Consider the following 14,058-nt stretch of genomic DNA (forward strand, 5'->3'; position numbering starts at 1 on the left):
GAACCGAAAGCACTGTATCGAACGGTTCAATATCGATACGAATATCGTTGCACCCCTAATAAACAGCTAGACAAGGATTTTCATTTAATGCTGAGCTCTGCTCTCAATGAATCCTTCATTTAGATAGATAGATACGTTATTGATCCCACAAGGGAAATTTGTGTGTTACAGCAGCATGATGAAGAGTAAAAACAGTACAGTACATACCATGTAAACAACACAATTAAATAAAATGCCACAGGTGCCTAGTAAGGAGGCTTATAGTGTGAGATAGTCCAGGAATTTATATATTTACAACAGTGATAAAAAAACAAAACAATTAACAGTAAAAATGAAGGTAGTTCAAAACAGAGTAAAACTGACATTGTGTGAGAGAGAAGTGCAAATGCATTAATAAATAATAGGATTTGTCATCCAAGTTTTACTGGCCTCTAGCTAACTCCCCGTGACCATCTGACTCTCCTCATGCCTGTTTATTAATACTGTGCAAGTCTCACTTAGATCACCACCACAGATACAATCTTATGGAAGAAGAATGCCCCTAAAATTATTAAGTAAAATTGAAATAAAATTTCAAGGTATACAAGTTTACTGGAGCAGAAAACAAATAATCCATTCATTCTCAGGGCTGTGGATCACATCATTTGTTAATCTCTTACCCAAATCAACATTTAAGGCCCAGTAAGAGGCTCGGCACTGGAAGCGTATGGTGCTCTGCGGTACGAATGAAGCACTGCATTTTGCCTGAAGGAGGTTTTCGATCTGAAACAGAATCTGCAAACAGAAGGAATGTTATCAGTCATTTTCAGAGGAGGAACATGCATGCTGCAAAAGCCATATGCTTGCGCTTCATCACATCCGAGACATACTAGGCTTAAAGACGACCTGAGATCAGGAAAACAAGACTGTGACAAGATACTGCTTTATGGCTAATTGATTAAAGAGGCCTCACCAAACGTTTACAGTACAAGAGGGCCGTGCCCCCATTCTTGGCTGTGGCCCATTTGATGAAGTCGATGACATGATCCAGGTGTTGGGAGAGATAGCCAATGTCTTCCTGTTGTTTACGCAAGAGACTCTCATGATCTTTTGTAACAGCCTGCAAAAAAAGAAAACGAAAAAGAGGAGTGCAGTGTTAAAGCAGCTTGAGTGGCGGCACTCTGAGCCTCGAGGCCACACGAAACTCACCATATAAATAACATTCTTCTGGAAACAACACCACAGCAAGCTACAGGACTACAGAGTAAAACTAGTCCATGATAGTTTTACTACACAGTATTGTTTTGCTGCATGTAATCGTCTTTGTCATACCTCAAGTTGATCAAGTAGAATTTTGCCCTTTTTGTTTATCGCGAGGATTAAACTGCTAACAGATTTCTTTATTTCATCACATACAGAAGTACGGTTCTGTTCCACCAGAAGAAGTCTGAAAAACATACATTTAAAGTGTGACTAAGAACAAAATATACATTTATTAATATGGAAGAAGTGACTTTTTTTTAACTAGACATCTTTAAGGAAAAATGAAATACATACCCACTATTTATGGAGTCTGATACCTCTTCTATCAGTTTCTTTTTCTCCTGTAACTGATGAGTCATATGCTCCATGTGCTCTTTGTGGTTTTTATAAGCATCTTCAAGGAACTGATAACTAATTCAAAAACATTAGTGAGTTAATACAGACAGGTTAATATGCATAATATGCATAATGAACTGGGGGGTGGGGGTGTAACTTAATCTCTCAGTGAATTTTTTTCTCTGCCTCAAATGCATCACATGGAGAGATCACAGTATCAATCAAATCAATCCGTGAACAGTGGTGAAAAAAATTGCAATAATAATGTATTGTGAGTGAAGTATTGTGATATCATTTCGAGGGGTGCCTGGTGATTCCCACTTCTGTCAATCAATATTACTGAAACAATGCGGTACCTGTGGTCTTTATGCTTGGTGAGTTGGCAGTCCCGACAGGTAAGCAGGTCACATGTCTCACAAAAGAGTTTCAGTGGCTCTTGTTTGTGGATATGACAGAACATCGGCCTCTGATTCGACACAACACAAACGTCTGGAAAACAGCAAAAGGCTCACCATAGTTATTTTTAAACTAATTCTTACAGTATAAAAAGCATGCAGTGCATACTGATGTATACTTATCATTTTGCCCATTAAAATATTGCGGTAGCAAGAATCACATGATACGTCAGCACAGGCATTTAATTTTTTTAAAACAGCTAAATGAGCAGGTAGGTTTGAGTACCTTGTGATACTTCTGACTTCTGTCTGATCATATGGTCTTTGGTGAATTTGACTCTTTGGTGGGCCTCCACACAGGTGGTACACAAGTACTCCACACACTCAACACAAAACCCAGCAGCTTCTGTGTTGTCATTGCAGGTCATACAGAGCTATAGAAAGAGGAGTCAAGCATCAAAAGTTAATAAATATTTAGAAACATGACGTGGAGATGATGGCTCGGCACATGTTTTACCATTTCTTGTTCAATCAAGGGAATGCAATGATGACCCTTATCTGCTAAGTTGATATCAGTGAAGTTTCTACTGACAAGCATTGCTTCTGCTGCCCAGATTTCAGAGCTACAAACCAACAGAAGACAAGGTAGCTTTGTTTTTATACAGATATCTCCTTTAATATAGTGTGCACCTGCCCATTAAATCACTGCAAATGGAAATCATCTAGTGCCTTATTCTGGTTCTTACAAGAGCAATGTTTTTTTCTGCATGGCCAATGACAAATAAAAAATACAAGTAAAACTTACGTAGTTATATTTTGATAATTACCCTCAAAAACCCAGCCTGTCCCCAAATTGATATTAATTCATTTGTTACCAACCTGGACTGCTCTCTCCACCGTGCTGCTGGGAGCCTCGAATGACTCCTTCACGAACATATTATCCACCACATCTGCCGCCATACATTCCTGCCTGCACACCGGACAGCGGATCACGTTTACTGGAATCAAGCAGGAGCATAGGTGTTGGTGTAAATCAGTAAAACTGTACATTTCTGGTATTATTTACCATCAGATTATATTTTTTATGACATTTAGACATTTAGGTGATTATGGTTAGAGGTAGCTACAAGCATTTGTAAAATGTATGCAGTTGTGCGTGCAGCTGCTCTGGTTGTAGAAAAGGTTGACAGCCATTAATCGGTCCTTGATCTGTGTTTGTAAACAAAGTGACTCACGTGGTTTGGTCGCGCCGTCGTCGCTCTGGGAGACGGACGGTTCCGTCACGTCCAGATTCCTCGACGGTAAAGGCAAGCACCTCTCGCAGAAAGTGTGCAGGCACGGCAGAAGTTTGGGCTCCTTGCTATGGAAGCTTAGATGACAAACGGGGCACGTGTCCAGGTCATGTTGGTCGAGTGCACCGGACCGCTCCTCTCGCGTGCTCTCTGCTTCGTTCTCGACTGACAGGACAGCAGTATGTCCCGACTCCTGTTTTTCCATCGCATCCATCGGAAACAGTTTCTGTTCTCCAAGTCTAGTTTACTCTGATTCAACGGCACGTACAGGGAGGGTAGGCTGAAGCGTAGGCTATATCTCATTGCTCTCTAGCCGAAGAGAGCGCCTTCTTCGTACCTGCGATGTCCTCCGAGCGCTCTCTATCAGTTCAGCATTTGTAAGCGTCGAGGGTATTATTGTCTACGTGTGATATTTTGGGGAAAATAATTTTTGGACTGTTGCAGCAAACAGGAAGCACTAAAGAAAAAAAAGGGTACCTGTGTCGCATGCTCGTGTGCCCCAGATGTTGTTGGTCAAATTAGAGCGCACGCGCTCGTTGAGGTAAGAGTGGGGCGGGGTCAAAATCTTGATATGAGAGCCGCTGGCTGCTGTGTGCTGTGCTGTCAGGAGGACAAAGTCCACCGAGCAGCAAGAGTTTGCCTGATTCTTGTTATTCTGAAACTTTACACAGGGTTCAGTTCAGTACAGTAATACTGTGTTATGCTTCTGGTGACGTTATTTACTTATGGCACTTTATGATAGGCTGTGTGAAATTCAAATGTATTAGGTTTTGTTGGCTTCAGGCTTCAGCCAGGCCTATGGACATTTTTTTGTAACGTTGTAACACTGTTTGCTGAAAAGATACTCACAAAGTGCTGGTGTCATATTCACATTCGATTATGATTATAAGAGTGTTTTTGTTCTCAAGTTAAATGGCATTCTGAAAAGCTAGTGAAGAACTGTTTTAAAAATGGACACACTGCTCTGGTTCAGATCAAAGTCACTTGCGCAATTGAGTGGAAGATAATGTCTTCATGGTTCAAGGTTCATGGCCAATCTATGGGTTAGCCTTGAGAGAAGTGCACTGCAGTTCAATTGTCCACATTTTGGACACAAACATGAATCTAACAGCGGAAAGCCACAGAATCCCTTTGAGTGATGGTAACAGTATTCCACTCCTGGGACTGGGCACCTATGGGGACCCTCAAACGGTGAGGAAAATATCACGTAGTCTCTGTATTTCTAGATTTAGATTGCTGTGTTTGATTCCCCGTTTATGCGAGGCTTGTTTACCTTTAGTGATTTGAGTTTCACTGAGAAGTACACACTGTGGCTGTAGCTTAAAAAAATCAAATAAAATGTATATTTTCTGTGAATTTTTTTAAAGACACCCAGAGGCACTGCATTGGACTGTGTCAAGCTGGCCATAGATGTGGGCTACAGGCACTTTGATGGGGCGTTGGTATATTTCAATGAGCATGAAGTGGGTCAAGCCATTAGGGAGAAGATAGCTGATGGAACCGTTAGAAGAGAGGACATCTTTTACTGCGGAAAGGTAATATTTGTTAGCTTTTGTTTAATCAACTTTCATTCCTATAAACCTATAAGAACTAATCATGTTATTGCAATGGTCTGTTGCCTGGATGTTCAGGTTGTTTAAATTGTTTTTTAAATTTAGCAATGTTATTTTTCTCAGCTCTGGAATACCTTCCATCCACCAGAGTTGGTGAGACCAGCCTTAGAGAAGACATTGAAAGCCTTAAAACTGGACTATGTGGATCTCTACATCATTGAGCTTCCAATGGCCTTCAAGGTTTCTAAAAAATAATTTTACCAATTTTTACAATAAAGTATTTTTAATTATTTATGCAAAATTAGATAATAGGGGTTCAAACACAAGAGCTGCATAGCAAATACTTCAAATCTGGCCGTTGCCACATTACACACATTAGAATCAGATAAGATTATGTAGACAGGTGTTTGGTTAAGATTGGGTACCTGGAATCAGTATGTTTCTTTGTTTAAGCGTTTTGACCATGAACACATTGTGTCACCTTAGGTCACTATAAATTATATGCTTAAATAACCACTTTTAATGCAAAGTATTTAATTATGCATATATTTTAGCCTGGAAAGGCCTTTTATCCAAAGGACCAAGATGGAAACTACATCTACCACCACACAGATCTCTGTGCAACATGGGAGGTGAGCTCTATTAAAACAATGGTCATACTATGTAAAGTCTTTGCATGTCTACTGCTCATCTCTAATATAATATCACTATGAAATTAAAAATCTGTTGTTTTGTTATGTAAATTTAAATACTTTTTTACATTTGTATTAGCAGCTTGCATGAGAATATGCTTTTCCTCCACATGTCAAGCTAAGCATGACTTCATTGCAGGGCTTGAATGAATGAATCCCGATCAGCACATCAAGGATTTCATTCTTCATGTAGTTATGTTATCATAGGCAGAAAATATTAAAATCAACGAGCAGAACTTAACACAACCTTTGTAGCGACATCATAAAGCCGTCACTACAAATAAAATCTAACGATTGAGCTCTTGAGCCACCTCTAAGTTCTTTATACTTTGATTTTAGGAGCCAGACTTCCATGTGATATTTAAGAGGTCTTGAGAACCAGTTCTCCAAGCTATTATTCTTAAGTCATTGGGTGGGTTTCATTTCTGCATTTCGGCCAGTGGTGTCGGTGATTCTGTCAAAAAGTGGAATGTAGAACCGAATGGTTATCACTCATTGATTGGCCTTCCGTGACCCCAGATCTCAATGTTATTGAAGCAGTGTTGGATCATCTTGACAGAATGGAACAAAATGCAGTCAACACTGAAAGAAGAGCTTTGAATATCCTTCTAGCAGCCTGGAGAACTATTCTTGAAGACTACTTAAAGGAGTTGCAGACTGTGTTAAAGAATAAAATTGGGCATGTCTAATAAACTTTCAAGCTTGTTAGAATTCTAAAAACTCTATTTTGTTATATGTATAATTTTATATTTTGGTTAGTCTGCACCTATTTTCCATTTTGCAAAATATTTCTTTAAAAGGGAGATGGCTCACGACTTTTGTACTTGCATTTGTACTGCATGCATCTAATAAAATATTAGGTAGGCATTGTTTTATCTTATTCAAGTGTTCTTACATGTTAATACTGGTCAGAGTGTTTTTTTCTGCAGCACATTACTCTCAAGGACAGTGTCATAAACAGTTTTTTTTCCTTGTGTCTTGTATTTTTCTTGGCTATCTCAGTTAGCCTGTAAAGATTACTACTATCAATCTTTGATAAGATATTAATATTTTCTTCTGTCAGGCTTTAGAGGCTTGCAAAGATGCTGGACTGGTTAAGTCCCTGGGAGTCTCCAACTTCAATCGCAGGCAGCTGGAGCTGCTTCTGAATAAACCTGGTCTCAAACACAAACCCGTATCCAACCAGGTGATCCCAGTTTGTTTCCTGACCCCTAATGACATCTCAATGAGGGTAGTTTACAAAGTAAAAAAGTACTGTACGGCATACATTAGTATTCTGGGTTTTTAATATGAAGGCATTTCTAAAATAGACTCTCTGCCAAAAAATAGTCAAACACTATGCTGAAATACATTTTCTTTCATTAATCTAGATTAAATGGAATAGATTTTACTTTTGATTCCCATCCAGTTTCCTTCCTACTTGTAAGACTGAGCCCTGTCATCTTTTTCCCTTCTTCTTATTTACCTTTAGGTCGAATGCCACCCATATTTCACACAACCAAAACTTCTGGAGTACTGTCGTCACAATGACATCGTGATTGTTGGCTATTGCCCAATTGGCTCCTCCAGAGATGCATCTTGGTAGGTTTGAAAATATATACACTTATGTAGGCTGGTGTGAGGTTACTGCATTAATGCGAGACTGCAAAAATAAAAACAAATTATTGTTGTTACCAAACCCTCAACGTGACCCTAAGCAGAATTCATTTGGTAAATGACATGGTGCGTATTTAACTGTGTCTCTTTTATAGGGTGAATTTGAAATGTCCTCCTCTGCTGGACGATGAGGTGCTTGTATCCATTGGGAAAAAATACAACAAAAGTAGTGCCCAGGTGGCCCTGCGCTTCAACATACAGAGAGGAGTTGTAGTGATCCCAAAGAGCTTCAACCCTGAGCGGATCAAACATAACTTCCAGGTACTGTACCAACATTTTTAACTCTATGTGCACGTAAAGTCAAAGTTATGGTACCATTGCTGCCCGGTTTTAACTCTTACATGCATTTTTGGTTATATTTGACCATTTTGACATTGGAGAACAGTAAATATACCCAAAATGCCACCTTTCTGGCCTGAAATTTGATGATGTTCCCTAAAATGACCCAAAATTAAAACTATTTTAAAATGTTATACTTTTGAGCAGGTACTACAAGTTTTTGTAGGCTGATGCGCAGCCCACATCCTCAACTCTGCTGTTTAAGCCCCAAATGCATTTTCCTTACACATGTGGCACATTCAAGGGGAAATAAACAGGCCTTGCAACAGTGTGAGATTTATTGCCAAGAAGCATTGTTACAACAAACAAATAATCCACCAAACACAAATATCCGTAGGTTTTGCAACAAGTTTAGTTATAAGTGTAATTATATTATTAGCCTACACTGACTGGTGCTTGTGCTTTGCACCTGTAAACAAAAGTAAGCATTATGTAAGAAAATAATCGAACAATAAACTAATTAGGACCCATTTTGTCTGAGCTAAGTGAAATTAAAAAGAGATTGAAACAGGGATCAAAAGAGGGATTAGAGGTCATAAGATTATAAAGTCACCTGATCTGCCATTTCAGTAAATGTAAGAAACGTGCAAATGCTGCACAGGCAATGCTTTGAATGCTCAGACTATTTTGCAATAAGCAAGTTTTTTACTCTAAGTTTAAAATAATATTGAATTCACAAAGACATGAGGACAGCCTTTAATGTTTGTAGTGATTATACATGGTTATGCAATAAATCCAACCAGTTCCAGAATGGTTTTGCCATTTTCACCTTTAATAAAATCTCATGAAATCGTTATCGCTATTATTTTCATGTCTAAAGTAAATCAGGGCACGAGATTGTGCATAATATTTATTTATATCCCTGCTCTTTGAAACATTAATTAAAAATTAATCCTCCATTAATGTCAGCTAGACTATTTATACACTCTAAATAGATCTGTAGTTCAGACTTTGTTGTAGACACTTAGGAATCCTGGCATGTGTCAAACTGACTACAATCATAATGCAAAGACATGAAATATATACAGTATGTAAGGGTTAAACAGTTGAATGAATGAATGAATGAATGAATGGATGGATGAATTTAACCAGAAGCAAATTATTTTTTTCAGATATTTGATTTTTCACTGACTGAGGAAGAAATGAAAGCCATTGAAGCACTGAACAAAAATATTCGGTTTGTTGAGTTGCTGATGTACGTACAAGCTTTGACGGACAAATATCGAAACATTTTGTTGTTGTATAATGCATGAACCAAATCCTCGATATTAATGGTAGTAAACACTTTTTTTTTTAACTCAGGTGGAGTGATCATCCGGAGTACCCCTTTCATGATGAATACTGACCTTTGTAACTTTTACGTGATGTACTTGATTTTTAAGAAAGATGGAATAAATAACAGAGAAATAAAAGTTCACACATTTGTTGAACCAGCTTAGTTTAGTTTGCTACCAGTTTGGTACATTTTCCACTCTAAACACTAGAGGTCTCTAGCTCACAGTGGATTAAAAGAAGTCTAACAGGCCCATAATTCATTGTTAATTCCACCAACATAAACAGCAGCTGACACTAAATCAAATGAACATTTAAGACTAAGACCTTGAGCCACCCTTCATTTCTTTAGATTTGCAAGGAGCCAGACTTTTTTTTTTTCAAATTTTTTAAAGTGGTCTTGAGCAATAGTTCTCCAAACTTTCTGCAGGTCTTTCAAAGTTTTTCTTTGGATATTGAATAATTGAAAATCATTTTAGTCCAGTACCATTTTCACAGGAATGTATCTTTGGGCACTTTGTTACTAGTAGCCTGTCACAAAAATTCATGATTTGTTCGTGTATTTGAAAAATGCCAGTGATAGCACAATACAATAGTACTAACGACAAAAAATGAAATACTATTTTTGCACCAATACAATGATAGCCAAAGAGCTATTGGCAAAACATTTGGCATGTCTCACCATGCCGTGCGCTGTGTCCTTAGAAAATCTGAGGAAACTGGGTGAGGAGAGGACAAAAGAAAAACCAGGCCTAAAAAAACTATTGGCAGCAAAAATCTGTCTAAAAGTCATGTCTTCATGAATAGGAAAATATCAAGCAAATGCCCGACATAAGACCTGAGAGATGCATCTGGCCCTTCAGTTTTTATCAAGTCTCATCAAAAATGTTCTCAGTGGAAGAGCGGCTGTCAAGAAGCCATTCTTATCAATCAGAATCAGAATTAGCATACGTTATTAATCCCTAAGGAAATTATGTGGGTGCAGTTGCTCCAGTACAGTAACAGAAACAATACAATATGTTACAGATTTAAGAAATAGCACAATATATACAAATCACTTAATATTAAATTATCAAGGATCAAGGACTGACAAAGGTGAATAATAAATATCAAGGATTGACAGAGGTGATTATAAATTAAACTCAACCAACTATGTGATTGTTGTGGTTGTGTGAGTGAGCCGTGGTGTATAAAATGCTTTGAGTGCTCAAGAGGAAAAGCACTATAAGAACCAATCCAATGACCATTAACTGAAAATCAGTGGCAACAATTATTATAGAGTGAAGAATACACGTTATATTGTAGGGTAGAACCTACAATAATACATAGAGAGAAAAACCCAGCAATCATATGACCCCCTTTAAACAAGTACTTTGGCCCAGTGAGGGGCGGCCATCTGCCGTGACCAGTTGGGGTGAGAGAAGGAAAACAGGATAAAAGACATGCTGTGGGAGAGAGTCAGAGATTAATAACAAGTATGATTCAATGCAGAGAGGTCTATTAACACATAGCGAGTGAGAAAGGTGACTGAAGAAGAAATACATGCATCATGGGAATCCCCCAGCAGCCTACACCTATTGTAGCATAACTAAGGGAGGATTCAGGGTCACCTGATCCAGCTCTAACTATACTTTAGCAAAAAGGAAAGTTTTAAGCCTAAGCTTAAAAGTAGAAATAGTGTCTGTCTCCCGAATGCAAACTGGAAGCTGGTTCCACAGAAGAAAACTGAAGGCTCTGCCTCCCATTCTACTTTAAAATACTCTAGGAACAACAAGTAGGCCTGCAGAGCGAGAGCGAAGTGCTCTAATAGGGTGAAATGGTACTACAAGGTCATTAAGATAAGATGGGGCCTGATTATTTAAGACCTTGTATGTAAGTAGCAGGATTTTGAATTCAATTCTGGATTTGACAGGAAGCCAATGAAGGGAAGCCAATATAGGAGAAATGTACTCTCTCTTTCTAGTCCCTGTCAGTAGTCATTGTAAACATGTACACAGGAGGTCATTAGAGAGATACAGCAGTGAGCGTGTACAGTCATCTGTATTACATCGTGGAAGTTCTGTCGTGGTTTTGAGGTGCATTTCAGAAATGGTGTTAGGGAGCTTGTCAAAATGACTGTCAGGGCACTAAAAGTATATCTGGATAGAAAAACACACACTATGACACCTTAAGAAATAGTACATACATATTTGTTTTGTCGTCTTCTTCACAAATCTGATTTCTATGTTCTATTAGCCTCCCCAAAGCCCTCAATTATTGAAGCAGCATGAGGTCATGAGATATTGACAGAGAACAGAATAAGCCCACAACCAAAGAAGATCTTTTAATGCCCCTCAAGATGCCTATAGAACTATTCCTGCAGACTACTTTTGCAGGAAAGTGTGCCTAAGGTGATCATTCCCAATATTGACTTTCATGCTTGTCAGAACTGTACAAAGTCTGTTAAGCTCTATGACCTTATGTACTGTTTTTGCATGTATCTTTGCAATTTTCAACAAGTCTCTGCAACAGTTTCGCAGGAAAGTATTTTAAGAGGAGGGGTGGCTCAAGACATTTTTATAGTACACTAGTACACTTTATACAACAGATTGGAGATGGATAGGCTGAGGAGTAGCTCAATTCTTCTTAGGCAGGCCTTCTTGTAGGGTGTATGCGACTCAAGGAGGCCTGATTAAAAAAAAATTACATCAGAAATTATGCTTGGGCGGGGCTTTTCCCACTTGTGGGTATTTTCCATTCAACGGTTATTTAGAATTAAAGAATATGTAAAAGAACCTGAGGCATATTTCAGGGCATGTCTGCACAGGTTTTTCTCTCCCCGTCACGTTTTTATTCAGCAAAGTCCTTTGTGTTATAACGGAATAGGATGTCGGGCCACTATGGCATCATGTTTTCTTAAGTTTGAGGTTTTCAGTTGTTGTGTTACTTATGTCCTTATCATACTCCAGAAAATATAGCAGTATTTTAATTGAACTAAAAAGGTATCAAGTAAGTGTGATACAAAGACCAAGATCATTTTTATCCATGAATGGAGGGAACTGTACAGCTCCTGAGGAAAGAACACTGTTGTCTATAAGATTATAATTTTCTCGTTGCAGTTCCTCCTCTGCAAGTTAACAAACTAACACATTTTCATGTTGAAGGTTCCAGTGTAGTGTTTTGGACAATGATCGGTGGGTTATCCAAAAAACTTAAAACCATTTTAAACCTAGCCACTCATTTTGAGAGGCTTAAAACTAGTGAGACAAAATGATATAATTTCAATATATGATGGGGTATTTTGTTGTTTTTTTATACTTTGATGAAAATCATTATTTTAAAACACATGGAAGTCACCAACTGCTATGTTTGCTCCCTTGCTCTGCAGCCACTTTGATCTTCGCATTCACCTTTATTCACCATTAAAATCATGGATGAGGCAAGAGTTGTCTGTCAAACATTGATGTGAATTGCCTAATAATGTCTGTCTTGTTGCTTTAAAGAGGGTAAATGAGTTCATTTGGATCAATTGGAATTACAGTTGTGGGTATTTTATGACTGGCCTAATGCTTCTTGGAAAAAAAGCGTTTTTGTAAATAGCTATATAACATCTTTTTTTAACCTTAACCGACACATTTTAAGGTCGCCCAATCCAGTCAAACTACTGTGGATTAGATTTTAACCTATAGTCTCAGCAAGCATTAAACAAGATGTGTTTACACATATGGTTTAACCAGCACACTTCTGTTTGATCTGTGGAGACCAGATGGACCCTGGAGAATGCACAGAGCAAGCTTGTTACAGGTAACAGAATCTAAACTAAAAACTAAAACGTTGTATAAAAAAACATTTTGAATTAATGAAAATATATATTAAAGTTACACTTCTGAAAAAAAGAAAACTAACTGAAATGATTTTGTGAGATTGAAAAATGAACAAAACTGACATTAGATTTAAAATATACCAAGGATATATCATTTGTTGATTATTTGTTTTGCTTTATTTTATTATTTACATGAAATAAAAAATAAAGCCTATATATAGAATTCCAACCTGTAAGAACTCTGGCACAGGGGATAATCAGAGTTGTGATTTGTGGCTGCACACTTAAGGGAGCAGCAGAAAAAGACGAGGAAACGCAGCCCATTGCTGAGCTCTCCAGTGTCTTTTACCTGGTTTTGCTTGTCTACACATGTTGCTACAGAAGCGTATGAAGTAGTTGTAATAATTTAAAGCAGTGGTTCCACCTTGGTGAAGGTCAGAGTTGCATTTTTATCTATGGAAAGGGGCCCTATGGGCAGCGAAAAACGCTTAGAAACCACCGATACCTGTTTGTACGTGTTAACAGCGGTTAAACTATTTTTTTAGACGGGTTTTGAACTTCTAAGTTTCTCTTCTGTATTTTCCTCTGTTTGTCTGACTACTTTACATACTCTGTATTTTTCTTTTTTGATGTAACTTTGAAAAAACTTTACTTACAATGCAATGCTCATATTTGTAACTTTTCAGATGCCCTGTGTGTTCAGTTTGTCACACTAGAGGAAACTAAAGGGAATCACAGATGGCTTCATTTGTATGGATAATGCATACGTTTTAAAACGATGGAACAGTGGGGGAACAAAGGAGATGGAGTTTAGTGAGTTGGTGGGGGTGGGGGTGGAGTTAAGAACATCTTAACTCTGTCCTTAAATCTGTCTCCACCTCCACACAGATCCTCTGCATTGTGACCTTATAACAAATGCCTTGAACTAGACCGATCTGGACCCCTGTGGTGGGAAAAAAAATCTGAATGGGCTTCTGGGACTGTGAAGAAGGATTGAGGGAATAAAGCCTCCTTTTTCGTGGTCTGAATTAATGGTGTTTTTGGAGCCGGGACTTCATGAAGCAGGATGGATATTTTAATTCCCAGGAGTAGAAAAATACTGAAGAGAGACAGCAGAAACAACTAGAACGATTCGTGTGAGCAGATGATTCAAAGTTGCACATTCTAAGCATGATGCATTTCTGCATACCAGCCCCAGTAACAAACATGACTGAACATGTGTCCTGATGGTCCACATAGTCCAACCAGTGTCTCCACCGTACTTTGTAGTTGCTCTCAGAACAGACCCTGGGAGAATGTGCGTATCAAAAGGTTACGTAATTATCCCACCACGGTGAGACAGCACAGACCTCTAGTGTGCAGTGGGGAGTTGGTGTGTGTGCATTTCAGTGTGGGGGTGTCTGAATAGAAATGGATGGCAGAGAATGTGTGTGTGTGTGTGTGTGTGTGTGTGTGTGTGTGTGTGTGTGTGTGTGTGTG

General features: G+C 38.4%; 2 protein-coding genes across 7 annotated transcripts in view; one reads left to right on the forward strand and one right to left on the reverse strand.

Annotated features, from left to right (window-relative positions):
* LOC102294660 (transcription intermediary factor 1-alpha) overlaps window positions 1-3,769 on the reverse strand; it is a 20,447-nt gene extending 16,678 nt beyond the window's left edge. For 3 of the 6 annotated variants that reach the window (XR_006054666.1, XR_006054667.1, XM_005927837.3), the window contains exons 1-8: window positions 3,209-3,769; window positions 2,853-2,971; window positions 2,260-2,407; window positions 1,935-2,067; window positions 1,537-1,653; window positions 1,312-1,426; window positions 953-1,099; window positions 660-774 (exon numbers count right to left, since the gene is read on the reverse strand). Coding sequence is in view for 4 of the 6 variants with exons in the window: in XM_005927837.3 (XP_005927899.1) it covers window positions 660-774; window positions 953-1,099; window positions 1,312-1,426; window positions 1,537-1,653; window positions 1,935-2,067; window positions 2,260-2,407; window positions 2,853-2,971; window positions 3,209-3,479 (1,165 nt within the window). In the remaining 2 variants the exon portion in view is untranslated. The remainder of the gene's footprint in view (window positions 1-659; window positions 775-952; window positions 1,100-1,311; window positions 1,427-1,536; window positions 1,654-1,934; window positions 2,068-2,259; window positions 2,408-2,852; window positions 2,972-3,208) is intronic. The other 3 variants (XM_014335328.2, XM_005927835.3, XM_005927836.3) reach the window with 2 other exon arrangements.
* A 35-nt stretch (window positions 3,770-3,804) lies between these two features.
* LOC102293767 (aldo-keto reductase family 1 member D1) lies at window positions 3,805-8,935 on the forward strand. The gene is made up of 9 exons (XM_005927831.2): window positions 3,805-4,456; window positions 4,633-4,800; window positions 4,942-5,058; window positions 5,373-5,450; window positions 6,574-6,696; window positions 6,982-7,091; window positions 7,262-7,427; window positions 8,618-8,700; window positions 8,808-8,935. Exons 1-9 carry the CDS (start codon window positions 4,280-4,282, stop codon window positions 8,848-8,850), a joined length of 1,065 nt encoding a protein of 354 aa, XP_005927893.1. The 5' UTR covers window positions 3,805-4,279; the 3' UTR covers window positions 8,851-8,935.
* The last annotated feature ends 5,123 nt before the right edge of the window (window positions 8,936-14,058 follow it).

The sequence above is a fragment of the Haplochromis burtoni genome, unplaced genomic scaffold (assembly GCF_018398535.1).
Source record: "Haplochromis burtoni strain Fernald_Lab_line unplaced genomic scaffold, NCSU_Asbu1 Contig_104, whole genome shotgun sequence".
NCBI lineage: Eukaryota > Metazoa > Chordata > Actinopteri > Cichliformes > Cichlidae > Haplochromis > Haplochromis burtoni.

Bases quoted from the DNA above. Each gene is read 5' to 3' on its own strand.
- LOC102293767 (XM_005927831.2), top strand. From the start codon at position 4,280: ATGGTTCAAGGTTCATGGCCAATCTATGGGTTAGCCTTGAGAGAAGTG. The intron at 4,801-4,941 runs GTAATATTTGTT...TATTTTTCTCAG, and splicing joins ACATCTTTTACTGCGGAAAG to CTCTGGAATACCTTCCATCC. The intron at 5,059-5,372 runs GTTTCTAAAAAA...CATATATTTTAG, and splicing joins AGCTTCCAATGGCCTTCAAG to CCTGGAAAGGCCTTTTATCC.